General features: G+C 43.4%; 1 long non-coding RNA gene, 2 gene segments (V, D, J or C) and 2 further genes; 4 read left to right on the plus strand and 1 right to left on the minus strand.

Annotated features, from left to right (window-relative positions):
• Gm30275 overlaps positions 1-7,217 on the minus strand; it is a 58,297-nt gene extending 51,080 nt beyond the window's left edge. For 3 of the 4 annotated variants that reach the window (XR_003951148.1, XR_003951147.1, XR_003951149.1), the window contains exons 1-2: positions 6,738-7,217; positions 5,005-5,181 (exon numbers count right to left, since the gene is read on the minus strand). This is a non-coding gene — a long non-coding RNA (predicted gene, 30275). The remainder of the gene's footprint in view (positions 1-5,004; positions 5,182-6,737) is intronic. The other variant, XR_003951150.1, reaches the window with a different exon arrangement.
• The window catches only part of Tcra (T cell receptor alpha chain), a 1,796,232-nt gene that overhangs the window by 1,690,550 nt on the left and 90,971 nt on the right, over positions 1-14,711 (plus strand).
• The window catches only part of Tcrd (T cell receptor delta chain), a 213,126-nt gene that overhangs the window by 172,444 nt on the left and 25,971 nt on the right, over positions 1-14,711 (plus strand).
• Positions 3,710-3,725, plus strand: Trdd2 (T cell receptor delta diversity 2). The segment is given in 1 exon segment: positions 3,710-3,725. A coding segment is annotated over 1 exon segment (16 nt).
• Trdj1 (T cell receptor delta joining 1) lies at positions 4,622-4,672 on the plus strand. The segment is given in 1 exon segment: positions 4,622-4,672. A coding segment is annotated over 1 exon segment (51 nt).

Consider the following 14,711-nt stretch of genomic DNA (forward strand, 5'->3'; position numbering starts at 1 on the left):
CAGCAGCCGCTTTACTCACTGAAGCAGTTACTTCTCTGATGGTGGATGATGTTACTAAGCCATCTTTGGATAGAAGTTTCATTCAAACTGCAGAAGGCTCATCATTTAAATATAACACAATAAGTTCACCAAAATGGCTTCAGACTCCAGATTCTAACATTCAAGAAACTATCTCCTGCCACATTTTTGGTTGTATTACTACTTGGTTGTATAGTACTGTTGCCCCCAGGGGAGGCACGGTGGCTCATACTGTAGTTCCGGTGCTATGAAGGTTAAGGCAGCAGGATCAGCATAAACTCAAGTCTAGCCTGGGCTACAAAGTGACTCCAGTTCAGGCTACACAGTGAGACTCACTCTAAAATACAAGTAAACAACATCAGCACACACACAAAAACAACAACAACAACAACCTGTAGTCATGGTTTCTTAAAGGGTATTTAATCTGCCCTCTTGAAAACCTACTATCATTTTGCTAGCTAGACAATGTCTGGCTCCTTTTAAATACTTACCCCTAAACCCAGAGTGTCAAAGTCTTTCAGGAAGGAAGAAGCCCCAGACCCTAATGGGACCATTTATGTCAAAGAAAGAATCCTAGATGCCTGCCAGATGTCCCTGGGGTACAGAAAGGGCAAGGGAGGCATTCTGGGAAAGACAGAAGGCAGTGGTGGGTAGGTTGTGGGAATGGTATAATGAGAGAGGGGAAGAGTGTGGAGAGGCAGAGCAGGAGGAAGCCCCAATGATGTTTGATCAGGAAGGGGCTCATCTGCTGAATCAGGTTCCTGGAGAATTGTGTTTGGAAGCTGAAGCTATTGAAACATGACATGCAGATTAGAGAAACAGAGTGGGGAGGAAGGGAGTGGAGATTATAGAAGGCTTGAGGACAGAGAACCTCTGTCTCCTGCTTCACTGGAGGAGTTTTGTTGAGATTCTAAAAATGAAGGGTTCAAACATGTCAAATTTAAACCAGAGGTTCTGGTTGTCAAGGGAATTATTGGGGCCAGCTCAAGATCTGACTTGAAGGCTGATTGGAACTTTTTGAGGACAAGCCAAAGGACTGTCTTAGAGGGACTCCTGGCAGTGTTTATAGATGTAAAATGGGTCAGGGCTAGCTGATGCCCCCACCCCTGGAGATGGATGTTTCACTAGAAGGGAATTTCCAGGGAATCATGAGAACAGACTAGAGGGGCCTGAAACAGGGAAAGGCCTAGGTCACCACTGGGAACTGACTGGGCCCTTGTCCCATTGTGTGCTGAGCAGGATAATGGCCTGTATTATAGATAGTACTGAGAGTGGTAAAGATGGCCCTCTCAGGTGCTGGAAATCCAGTTAAATAAGACAGTGTACTTACCACTATTGCCAGTAAGAATTCAGACAAATCTTATTACACTCGCATGGCAATGAGGGAGCTAAAAAACATGATAGGGTGGGGTCCCGGGGTGGCATACTGGCTGCCCACCATTCAGCCTTAGCTTTGAGAGTGGAGTGACTCTCTGAAGCAAAGATGAAAAACGGGAGCTGGGGTATAAGATTAAAGCGAAAGGGGGACCTGGGGGGCTGTCACCATTGGGGAAGCCCTTCTTGGGTTTTAATGTCAATGTGTAAGAATTTACGCATAAGAATTAAATTTGTAGGAAGAAATAGTGAGTTTAGACAACCCCAAACAGCTAGAGCAACTTTAGTTAATGCCAGAGAGGCTGTGATGATTAGGACACAAGACCTGAAACACAGTGACCAGAGTTGTAAAGAATGCAGATTCTGTGTTTGAAACTAGGGTGAGGCAGGGAAAGAGAAGGAGGGTTTCCTTAGGGGCCGAGTGGGGAAGTTGGTTGATTTCTTAGATAAACTGTTTGAAACAGCAGTCTGTATTCTCCTTTTGCAAAGGTAGTGTCTGAGGTCAGGGCCAGCGCTTTTCTTCTGCAGTATCCGAATGGCTGACTTCTTGGGACTTTGAGCGCAGTGTAGAGCCTTGGCTTCTGGGTAGAAGTCAGCTATTTCTGTTGTAACCATATTCTGTAACAAATAGCGCTAAATTTTTAGTCTAATGTCTTACTTTTACAGCAGGCCACCTGGATTTGGTTTCAAGATGTGGATTGTGTTCAAATCTATTCCACATGAAAGAAAAGGACCCAGGCAGAAACAACAGTGACTTCCGAGGACATATTCTTTATATTGCAGAAGGTTTGAAAACGCTGGTAGAAATTCATGATGAGGAGTCCCAACTTGGAACTGAAACAATGTCATTTGCATAAAAAATGCCAGCGTCGAGAGTAGGGGTTCACCGTGCCTATTGTATATCGTGTGGTAGTAAATCTGTATCTACACAGCTGGGAAAGGGGGAATGAAGAGCTGGGGGCTATAATAGCCGCATCCTCGTTAGGATACCCAGCTTCTTCTTTCCTGCAATAGTCTTTCTCCGAGCAGTTTCTCCTGACCACTCCTTGGGTAATCTTGCACACCAGTACTAGGGTGGAAGTCTTCGTGTGACATATGAGTTAGCCAGGAGTTTATTTCTTCAGCACAGTGGACATCCACCTCTGGACATCTCAAAGACTAACTCCCAAAAGGAGCATAGTCAAGGGTGTGAGTTTCAATTCTTTATTCTCCTCTGGGCCACTGCATGTAGTCATTACATCTAGGTGGGAAGGAGTCAGCAGAAAGAACACAAGTGAAATAACAGCTTCCATTTTAAGCCATGGGCGTCTCTTAAGATCTCCAGGAGTGAATACCATTTCATTCAGTCCTACTCCCTCTTAATAAACAAGAAGCACCAGACTCATACACTCCCATTAATATTCAACATTTAACAGGGTCACTTTAGAAGAATCTACTGTGTTGCCGTGTTTTCACAGTGATGCTCTCGATGACCAAGAGCAAACAAGATTAGTATTTGAGAGCATGTTTCAAGGACATGACTCAGCTCAAAACCAGAAGTCAAATATCTATGTAACTAAGATGTATCAGTTGCATTTAGGCAGAGTTACTGTCTCTGTTGGATCTGGTCCTGCCCTGACCAAGGTCACTGGGCCAAAAGAAGTAGCTAGAATGTGTGAGGAGGCCCTAGGACAAGGCAACATGAGCTGGAGACATGGATACCTTTTATAAAGCCCACAGAGGAGAGTCTGTTTGCCAAGCAGGAGCCTGTGCTGCCGCCAGGGCAAGCACAGCAGGTTGTCATTTCTCTCACAAGACACCACATGGGCTACGAGCTCCAAATTAAGCAACTGAGAGGTCAATGGAGAGGATACAATTTTAAATTTGCCTGAAAGCCTTTTACAGACCTTCTAACACTACCCAAGGGGAAAGCACTTCAGGTAGAAGAGGTTCCGAAGCTTGGTGGGAAAGAGGAAAAACTACATTGACCACAAACATTCTCTGCCTAGCCCACACAGCGTGTGGCACACACAGAAGACTTTCAGAGAGCTAACACAGTCCCCGGTGGGAAACCATCTGAGGGAAAATGGGCCAGAAAGTATGAATTGATAGGGGTGGACATTATAATTGCTAAAAATCCACTCTGACCCCAGAGCAGAGCTAGCCAGCAGGGCGGCAAGCATTAGACAGTAAGTACCCAGGCAAGTCTGGCCTGAACTAACTGCCAACCACTTTGATAGTCTGTGGCTTGACATGCAGAAAACACCTGGCTGGGGTTTCTCAGAGACACGTGATACAAAGCCCAGGGAAGGTTTTTGCAAAGCTCTGTAGCACCGTGATCGGAGGGATACGAGCACAGTGTTGCAAACCCCATAGGGACCTGTACAAAAACTGCAGGGTGAAGAACCGTCTCCCAGGCCTCCTGCCTGGGCCAGCCACCATGGAAGGTAAACACAGCCCGGCAGCCTGCCCTTGTTTGGAAGCCTGGAAAAAAAATGTCAGGAAGTTGACTGGACAAGAGATGACCTCCACTTGCTGGCCTCTGTCTCTCATCTGTTTCCTGGGTAAAACTGTTACTTTGTCATTTACTTGCTCGCTAAAACAGTATCCTTGGCGTGCTCTCCTGTCCGCTCTACAACAGTTTAAGAGCTAAATGAGATGTTCCATGTGGAATTTGTGAAGCCAGGTTCCCTAGAGAAACTTAACGAGTTCTTTCCTTTTGCAGCTCGGAAGGTGGGCTTGAAAGAAAGTTGACCTGCTCGTGGCCAGTTCACTAGCCACACTTAGCAGTTTTGAAGTTTTCTCCCTGGAACTAACCAGCACTTCAGATTGCCTTCTTCTTCTTCCTGTTGTCCTATATATCCTCTGACCTTAAGGCTACATGACACATATTAAAGCCTTAACTGGGATGGTCATGAAGCCAAGACCTGATAGTGCTGGCTTTCTGAGACATAGAACTATGTATGTGTGGGTCTACGTTTAAGACAAGCTCTGCCAAGAGAATTTCATATGTGTACTGTGCAGGAAGGTTTACTATGGAATATGTTGTTCCCACATGCTGCTCAAACATCAACCTCCTGTAAGCTAACCCATCCTTGTACACGATGTTAAGTCATGATGAGCCAGCTGGATGAGTAACACATGCTGTCTTTAAAGGATAGAACCATGAAAGCCCTCTAGCCATGACATCAGAGCAAGAAGAGGATGGGAAACAGCTGCTGAGGTTTTTGGAATGGCCTCAGTAGCTGTGCTACCGACAAACTCGTCTTTGGACAAGGAACCCAAGTGACTGTGGAACCAAGTAAGTCATTTATTTATCTGGGTTAGGGTCTGAGGGATCTTCTACCTAAAGAGGTTGGAAGTAAGAGGTGATGTGAAAGGAATAATATCCGCACCCCTAGTGATCCAGTCGTGTTGAGTAAGATGCCTGGGAAAAGGTGGACTCTGGTTAGCTCCTCCATAGGAGCAGGGTTGTCTATTTAAAAAGTAGGATTTGGGGGATTTGGGAAAAAAAGAAAGAGAGAGAGAGAGAGAGAGAGGGAGAGAGAGAGAGAGAGAGAGAGAGAGAGAGAGAGAGAGAGAGAGAGAGAGAGAGAGAAACATGCATCTCAGAAGAACCTGAGAGGATTGTACCTGCTCCAGAGAATCAAGTCAAACTGTAGAAATGACAGAGTGGGACAGCTCAGCAGAGTCAGGATGAATGTGTGCTCAGGTGATCCATCCTATAGCAGTGGCTCCAGATTTAAATAATGTTGACCTTCCCTCGGCCAGATGTCTGTTCCTGGGCCAGCGCAGAATGAACTCAGTGTCCTGGTCAGGGAGCATGAAGCCAGAATAAGTAGACATTCACTACAAGTGTGTCAGTCAGCACAGTCCTCTGTGGAAGGAAGGTGTCTAGACACCAGATACTCCTGTCAACTTGGTCAAACTGCAGAGAGAACCTGTTACTAGAGAGAAATCGTGATGGAGCTGTGTGGTTCCCAGTGAGACCAGATCCAAGAAGAAGAATTAACGAGAATGTAGGACTTCCAACCTAGAGACACTTAAAAGTCTGCGGGAGCTCCCTAAGGGCTTTCAGAATCCGTGTACCTAGCTACTCTACAGTAATCACACTAATGGTGACGAAGAGTCTGAAGGTATCGAGTGTACTCTATGCGAAATGTGTCTATTAGAATATTACTTCAATTGCCATCTTAATTCAACAGTTTCTTGCTGTTCAAAAAGATGGTGTTTCCCACTTGGTAGAAGCTGTGGTAGCAGATATGGACCCTAAGCCAAGGGTCTACTAAACCAGCAAGGTAAACGCCAGCCACTGCAAAGGTCCTGAAAATTTTAGTGATAAGCTCTGGTGCTCACAAGTCACCAGACTGGCTTCTAGGAGAGCAACAAGGCTCTCTGCCCTGCCTCTGACTTTCCACTTGTTTTCCAAGGTTAAGGGAAGGCCTGTAATTTTTAATTAAGAGGTCAGGAGGGTCCTGAGTGTGGGAAGTGAAGGAAACAAAGGATCTGGAGCCAAGAAGGGAGATCCAAGTCCGAGGCCACCTTCAGACCCTGCGAGCACCTACTGTAGAGACACAGAGCAAGGGAGAGACAGACCGAAGCTAAAGCAACAGTGAAGTAGGGAAACTCAAGTTTGCCATCCTTTGGAAGAGTTTGCAAAGTCAAGCAACTCAGACGTTTGCCTTTAAATTTCTTTGACTTTAAAACATCTCACTAAAATAACAGCATTTCCCCACTCACTCGGTGAGGTAGTGACCAATTTCCCTAATCTCCCTTTGTTCATGAAGCTCTTACTAATGAGTTAAACTTGCTCTGATCTACTGGGTCCACATGTCCCCCCAAGTGTAGAATAGCAGAAATCGCTTCTCAAATCCATATGGCTTAAAGTTTCCTTTTAATTATATTTTAACTTCAAAAGTAAGTGAACTTAAGGAAAATGATTTGGCAAACTGCAGCAGGTAGATCTGACCCTCTTCCCCCTCCAAAGAAAGAAATATGATTAATTGAAGTTTGCCAGACGCCCAGCCGGGGCATTACATTATTCTCTGAGCTAGAAAAGCTAAGAAGCGGCTTGGGGGTAGGACCCAGAATAGTTTTAAATAGCACCTTCCTTTTTAACCAACCAGTGCTGGACTAATGAGCTGCGGCTGCAAACAGGGCCTTTGTCTTATCTGAAGCCAAATTTCTTTTGATTCTTTCTTCAGGAGCCTCTTTCAAGCTCTTGCTTGCAAGGTTCTCCGGAAGCCCCATGCTAACCGGTCAGATCTGCACACAGCAGCAGGTCCCACTGGGTAGTCTAGCCCACCATGGAGAATAAACCTGGGGATACCATGCAATAAGTCACCACCATGTAAACGTGTGCTCACCAGTGTTCAGGGCAGGAGTTCACAGAAGGGTCATGGTCCTCAAAAACAGCATCCTAAATGAAGGTGGCTGTAAGATGCCCTCACAGTGCTCTCTGTGACCAGTCTTACATCACAATACTGCTTTGGGGGTGCTTGTCTTGCATCAGTTCTTTTCTTCAATCTCTTGTGAAATTAGTTACCACTTTGTGTTTTTGTAAACCAGGAAAATGAATCCAGGAGGGGGTTGCCCAAGATCACACAACTTAGCCAAACCCTAATTTGAATCACCTGTGTGGTCCCAGCATCTGTGCTTTGATGGTCCCTGCTGTTCTGCCAAGCTGTCTCTGCACACTTGCAGGGTCCATTCTACTCAGAACAGTCACCCCTTCAGGACTCTGTGCTGTTTCCTTTCCAGCCTCCAGTTCCAGCACCTCCCTTACCAAGAAAGGGCTTCTACCTCATAGCCACACCATCCCTCTCCTGAAGCAGAGGACAGGCTCTTCACATTCCTCCCAGTCACTGGCTCTTCAGCAGCTCCCCTCCCCCACTCCTTTCTCCTAAGCATCTCCCTGAACAGAGTCTTTCTGCATTCAGTTCTCTACTTAGAGCCATTTTCCCACCAGGGACTGGTATAGCTTTCTCCCAACCCCTGCTTAGAAATGTGAGACCTTCCCAACCCACCCACAAAACCCCTTTTTCCACTCTATTATTTATAGTCCCTTTGTCTGTCTAAAACTGTCTGTGGATTTATTATCTATCTCTCTTGGTCCATGGAGATAAACACGTTAAGATTTACTTTCCACAAAGACGTTTAAGACACTGACTGTATGTTGTTACATAAATGATTCAGTCCATCAGAGGACACCTCTGTTGTGGTGTAACAAACTGGACTACACTAGCAAACTGCAGAACCAAAGCAGAGCCCTGATCCGCAGCCTGGGGCATGGCACTGTCACCTGTGCCAAGCACTATTTTAGGCATCAGTCCCAACAGAACAGATCAACATTCTTACTCTGTAAAGGCAAATAACACAAAGTTAACATACTACAGACTGCAATAAGCCAAGATCCAAGAAGTGGGATAAAAGGTGCATGCAGAAGGGACCAGGGTGTGATTTTAAACAGAAAGATGGCATTTGACATGTCAGAGTAAACCCTTCAGCTTCCCGGAGGAATGGGACTTTCGGGTAATAGGGACATAGTGCTCTCTGGAGTATGTGAAGAATGGTCAGTAGGCTATATATATGTCAGAACGAAAACTTCTTTTATGCCAGGGAACAAACTTGAAAGGGAGACTGAAGAGGTGGTTTAGTTGGCAAAGTGCTTACCATACAAGCATGAGGACTTGAGTGCAGATCTCCAGAACCCCCATAAAAGCCTGGCATAGTGGCCCTTACCTGCAATCCTAGCACTACGGAGGCAGAGACAGGAGGCTCCCTGGATCTCACTGGCCAGATAGCCTTGCCTAACCAACGAGCTCCAGGTTCCATGAAAGATTCTGGCTCAAAAAAGGTAGAGAATGATAGAGGAAGATGTCCAACATCTTGCTTACACATGTGTGCATGCCCCTCTCTCTCTCTCTCTCTCTGTGTGTGTGTGTGTGTGTGTGTGTGTATGTGTGTGTGTGTGCGTGTGTGTGTGTGTGTGTGTGTGCTTACCAAAGAGGCCCAGCCACACTTGCTGTCTTTACCTCCAGTGACAGCCTATAAAATGGGCCTATTAATACCAGCTCATGCATTTGTTTACAATGTCTACTAAAATAATAGAGAGACCAGTATTTGTTAAGTAGTATAAGGTTTTATTATGAATGGTAATTTTACATAGTTACTATGAACTCTTGGACAGACCCAACTCTCCTGAGTTAGTGGCACTTGCCCAAGAGCACTTTGCCCTTCTTTGTCCAGGTGATGCACGACCTAGTGGTCATTATCTTACTTGAGTCTTCCTATAACTATTTCTGCTCACGATGGCCATTTAGCATTTCAGAAAAACCAACACGATTCCTTTCTCTTAGGGAAAATGAGATTGTCAGCAAAATCTAGGGATAAGAAATGGCAGACTGAAGAGCTACTAGCCAAAAGCCTAGGGGCTTCTCTAAAATGTCAACATTCAGAAGATAAAAGATGTTAAAAAGGCTGCAAAGTACAACGCTTAGCTCTGAGAAGCCGTCACAAGATTCTACTCCTCAAGCCACCCTCATGCTGATCCACCAACCCTATCCGAATGGACGAGGCAGACTGAAAGGGATAAAGAGCAAAGAATTCCACTGATGCCTAAGCTAGTGCTATGACAGTGTAGCTGAGCTATGGAAGTGGGGATCCACTCATCACAGATCGTTAGAGAAGCACTTAGAGCAACAATTCTCAACCTGTGGGTTGTGACCCCTTTGGGGGTCAGAGGAACCCTCTATAGGAGTTTGCATATCAAATATCCTGCATACCAGATATTTACATTATGATTCATAACCATACAAAACTTACAGTTATGAAGTAGCAATGAAATAATTTTATGGTTGGGAATAGATCACACAAAATGAAGAACTGTGTTAAAGGGTTGCAGTATTAGGAAGGTTGAGAGCCACTACTTTAGAGTCAGTAACACAGTGGAGATAAATGAGGCTTCTCAGGGAATTGGGGGGTGGGTCTAAATTTGTAACTCATTATTTGTTGCAATGAATTAGAATAAACTTTTAGGGCAAATGTATTAGGTTTTTCTCAATGAAATACTCTATACATGATTGAAAACTCTATTTTGAAGTTCAATAAGAGTAAATTTTCTACAACTACTTTGATAGGGTAGGTTTCTGGTTCTGGCCCTCTGGTCAGAAACTAGGACCACAGAAGCTCCAGTTGAGAAGAGTCTCTCAGAGTAAGAATTGTGACCGTGGTGTAAGAAGGGAGGTTAGAAATAAGGAAAAGACATGAAATAAGGCGTTAAATGTACTCCATCTATCTAATCTATCTATCTATCTATCTATCTATCTATCTATCTATCCATCTACCTATCTATTTATCTATCTCATCTTAGTTTCTTTTCTTTCTTTTATTTTTCTGTGAGAACTTGCATTGAACTAGCAAGGCTGGCCTCAGATTAACTGATCCCCAAGATCCCATGCTAGCCAGGGTAACACTTCCCTCTCCTGTAAGCCCTGAATCTGGGGGCTCTGTACAAGGCATCAGGGATTCATATCTCAGAGAAACACAGACACTGACTCCAGAAAAACTGGGAAGTGGTGGTGTTCTCCTGAAAGCGTTATCCACTGGTAACCTGATCCAGTGTTTGAAACCCAGAGTTCAGTGGTTTGGCTACCAGAAGCCACTGGAGCCAAGCCAGAGACCAACAGTCTTTCTAATGGATCAAAAGTTCCAAGTCCATTGCTGAAGCCATTACGTCTTACATGGTGACTCGTGTGTTTTTCTTATTCTAGAGGAAGTAAAGAAGTGGGAAAAGTACGTTAGAATGGAAACCCCAGCAGGCCCAGGTGACTGGTAATCAGCTTGGCCTCTGCCTCTCAGAGGATAATAAAAACTTGCAAAGGTTCTCCACTGCCTATTGCTACAGGGGAAACAGTGAGATTTGTTAAAGTTTCTTATTTCTAAGGAGACAAACACCAGATCAACGAAGAGAAGGAGGGAAACAAAATTACGCTATAGCCGATTGCAGTCTGATTGATGTTTGGTAAATTGCATCTGAGCAAAAAGCACTATGTTTCATTTTCTCTTTAAACTATTTCCACTTGAAATCCAGAATTATCTTCTGTGTTAAGAGTCAAATCTTTAAGTCTGAGCCTTTGGGAGTCTTGGAGAAAAGGAGATTGAAGAAATAAATCTTTACTATCTGTTGGGACACCAACCAAACTTCCTGGTGATCTTGTACTTTCTTTTCTGGTTTCTACCTGCAGTGATGGAAGTTAATATGATATGTGATGCTCAGAAAGTGAGAATTTCAAATCAGGTTTTGATATCTGGAAGCTTCGACTTCCAGTGATGGTCCTCCATGGCTGCCATTCCCTTTTCCATGGTTCTAGCTCTAGTCCTTGAGCTTGGTGATGGTACCGTGTGGTCCACACAGTCATGATGATTACTATGCCTTCCTGAGACTTGTATCTGGCTCCAGGATCAGAAGAAATTATAAAATGAAACTAAATGAGGACAACAACACAAGGATTGGCCTGTCTGACCTACAGGCATGATAAAGCAACAATGGGGTCTTACCAACCACAATTATTTGTTACTCAACCTTCAGGTCCTTGGCTCTCTTCTGGGCTCAGTAAGTAAAAAGCAAACTCATGACCACCATGAAAGTCACTCTGAGTAATGGGGGAAAAATAGGACTCAAATCAAAATATACTGTTCATGGTTCAAGAGAAGGGAGCCAAAGTATGAGAAGACGATGTTTCTTTTTTTTTTTTTTTTTTTTTTTTTGGGAAATTGGAAATATTTTCTTTTTTTTTTTTTTTTCCATTTTTTATTAGGTATTTCGCTCATTTACATTTGCAATGCTATACCAAAAGTCCCCCATAGCCACCCACCCCCTCTCCCCTACCCACCCACTCCCCTTTTATGGCCCTGGCGTTCCCCTGTACTGGGGCATATACAGTTTGCGTGTCCAATGGGCCTCTCTTTCCAGTGATGGCCGACTAGGCCATCTTTTGATGCATATGCAGCTAGAGTCAAGAGCTCCGGGGTACTGGTTAGTTCATAATGTTGTTCCACCTATAGGGTTGCAGATCCCTTTAGCTTCTTTGGTACTTTCTCTAGCTCCTTCATTGGGGGCCATGTGATCCATCCAATAGCCGACTGTGAGCATCCACTTCTATGTTTGCTAGGCCCAGGCATACTCTGACAAGAGACAGCTATATCAGGGTCCTTTCAGCATAATCTTGCTAGTGTATGCAATGGTGTCAGCATTTGGAAGCTGATTATGGGATGGATCCCCGGATATGGTAGTGTCTACATGGTCCATCCTTTTATCTCAACTCCAAACTTTGTCTCTGTAACTCCTTCCAAGGGTGTTTTGCTCCCACTTCTAAGGAGGGGCATAGTGTTCACACTTCAGTCTTCATTTTTCTTGAGTTTCATGTGTTTAGGAAATTGTATCTTATATCTTGGGTATCTTAGGTTTTGGGCTAATATCCACTTATCAGTGAGTACATATTGTGTGAGTTCCTTTGTGAATGTGTTACCTCACTCAGGATGATGCCCTCCAGGTCCATCCATTTGGCCAGGAATTTCATAAATTCATTCTTTTTAATAGCTGAGTAGTACTCCATTGTGTAGATGTACCACATCTTCTGTATCCATTCCTCTGTTGAGGGGCATCTGGGTTCTTTCCAGCTTCTGGCTATTATAAATAAGGCTGCTATGAACATAGTGGAGCATGTGTCCTTCTTACCAGTTGGGGCATCTTCTGGATATATGCCCAGGAGAGGTATTGCTGGATCCTCCGGTAGTACTATATCCAGTTTTCTGAGGAACCGCCAGACTGATCTCCAGAGTGGTTGTACAAGCCTGCAATCCCACCAACAATGGAGGAGTGTTCCTCTTTCTCCACATCCACGCCAGCATCTGCTGTCACCTGAATTTTTGATCTTAGCCATTCTGACTGGTGTGAGGTGGAATCTCAGGGTTGTTTTGATTTGCATTTCCCTGATGATTAAGGATGTTGAGCATTTTTTCAGGTGCTTCTCTGCCATTCGGTATTCCTCAGGTGAGAATTCTTTGTTCAGTTCTGAGCCCCATTTTTTAATGGGGTTATTTGATTTTCTGAAGTCCACCTTCTTGAGTTCTTTATATATGTTGGATATTAGTCCCCTATCTGATTTAGGATAGGTAAAGATCCTTTCCCAATCTGTTGGTGGTCTTTTTGTCCTATTGACGGTGTCTTTTGCCTTGCAGAAACTTTGGAGTTTCATTAGGTCCCATTTGTCAATTCTCGATCTTACAGAGCAAGCCATTGCTGTTCTGTTCAGGAATCTTTCCCCTGTACCCATATCTTCAAGGCTTTTCCCCACTTTCTCCTCTATAAGTTTCAGTGTCTCTGGTTTTATGTGAAGTTCCTTGATCCACTTAGATTTGACCTTAGTACAAGGAGATAAGTATGGATCGATTCGCATTCTTCTACATGATAACAACCAGTTGTGCCAGCACCAATTGTTGAAAATGCTGTCTTTCTTCCACTGGATGGTTTTAGCTCCCTTGTCGAAGATCAAGTGACCATAGGTGTGTGGGTTCATTTCTGGGTCTTCAATTCTATTCCATTGGTCTACTTGTCTGTCTCTATACCACTACCATGCAGTTTTTATCACAATTGCCCTGTAGTAAAGCTTTAGGTCAGGCATGGTGATTCCACCAGAGGTTCTTTTATCCTTGAGAAGAGTTTTTGCTATCCTAGGTTTTTTGTTATTCCAGATGAATTTGCAAATTGCTCCTTCTAATTCGTTGAAGAATTGAGTTGGAATTTTGATGGGGATTGCATTGAATCTGTAGATTGCTTTTGGCAAGATAGCCATTTTTACAATGTTGATCCTGCCAATCCATGAGCATGGGAGATCTTTCCATCTTCTGAGATCTTCTTTAATTTCTTTCTTCAGAGACTTGAAGTTTTTATCATACAGATCTTTTACTTCCTTAGTTAGAGTCACGCCGAGATATTTTATATTATTTGTGACTATTGAGAACGGTGTTGTTTCCCTAATTTCTTTCTCAGCCTGTTTATTCTTTGTGTAGAGAAAGGCCATTGACTTGTTTGAGTTAATTTTATATCCAGCTACTTCACCAAAGCTGTTTATCAGGTTTAGGAGTTCTCTGGTGGAATTTTTAGGGTCACTTATATATACTATCATATCATCTGCAAAAAGTGATATTTTGACTTCCTCTTTTCCAATTTGTATCCCCTTGATCTCCTTTTGTTGTCGAATTGCTCTGGCTAATACTTCAAGTACTATGTTGAAAAGGTAGGGAGAAAGTGGGCAGCCTTGTCTAGTCCCTGATTTTAGTGGGATTGCTTCCAGCTTCTCTCCATTTACTTTGATGTTGGCTACTGGTTTGCTGTAGATTGCTTTTATTATGTTTAGGTATGGGCCTTGAATTCCTGATCTTTCCAAAACTTTTATCATGAATGGGTGTTGGATCTTGTCAAATGCTTTTTCTGCATCTAACGAGATGATCATGTGGTTTTTGTCTTTGAGTTTGTTTATATAATGGATTACATTGATGGATTTTCGTATATTAAACCATCCCTGCATCCCTGGAATAAAACCTACTTGGTCAGGATGGATGATTTCTTTAATGTGTTCTTGGATTCGGTTAGCGAGAATTTTATTAAGGATTTTTGCATCGATATTCATAAGAGAAATTGGTCTGAAGTTCTCTATCTTTGTTGGATCTTTCTGTGGTTTAGGTATCAGAGTAATAGTGGCTTCATAAAATGAGTTGGGTAGAGTACCTTCTACTTCTATCTTGTGAAATAGTTTGTGCAGAACTGGAATTAGATCTTCTTTGAAGGTCTGATAGAACTCTGCACTAAACCCATCTGGTCCTGGGCTTTTTTTGGTTGGGAGACTATTAATAACTGCTTCTATTTCTTTAGGGGATATGGGACTGTTTAGAAGGTCAACTTGATCCTGATTCAACTTTGGTACCTGGTATCTGTCCAGAAATTTGTCCATTTCGTCCAGGTTTTCCAGTTTTGTTGAGTATAAGCTTTTGTAGAAGGATCTGATGGTGTTTTGGATTTCTTCAGGATCTGTTGTTATGTCTCCCTTTTCATTTCTGATTTTGTTGATTAGGATTTTGTCCCTTTGCCCTCTCGTGAGTCTAGCTAAGGGTTTATCTATCTTGTTGATTTTCTCAAAGAACCAACTCCTCGTTTGGTTAATTCTTTGAATAGTTCTTCTTGTTTCCACTTGGTTAATTTCACCCCTGAGTTTGATTATTTCCTGCCGTCTACTCCTCTTGGGTGAATTTGCTTCCTTTTTTTCTAGAGCTTTTAGATG

The sequence above is a fragment of the Mus musculus genome, chromosome 14 (assembly GCF_000001635.26).
Source record: "Mus musculus strain C57BL/6J chromosome 14, GRCm38.p6 C57BL/6J".
NCBI classification, from domain to species: domain Eukaryota; kingdom Metazoa; phylum Chordata; class Mammalia; order Rodentia; family Muridae; genus Mus; species Mus musculus.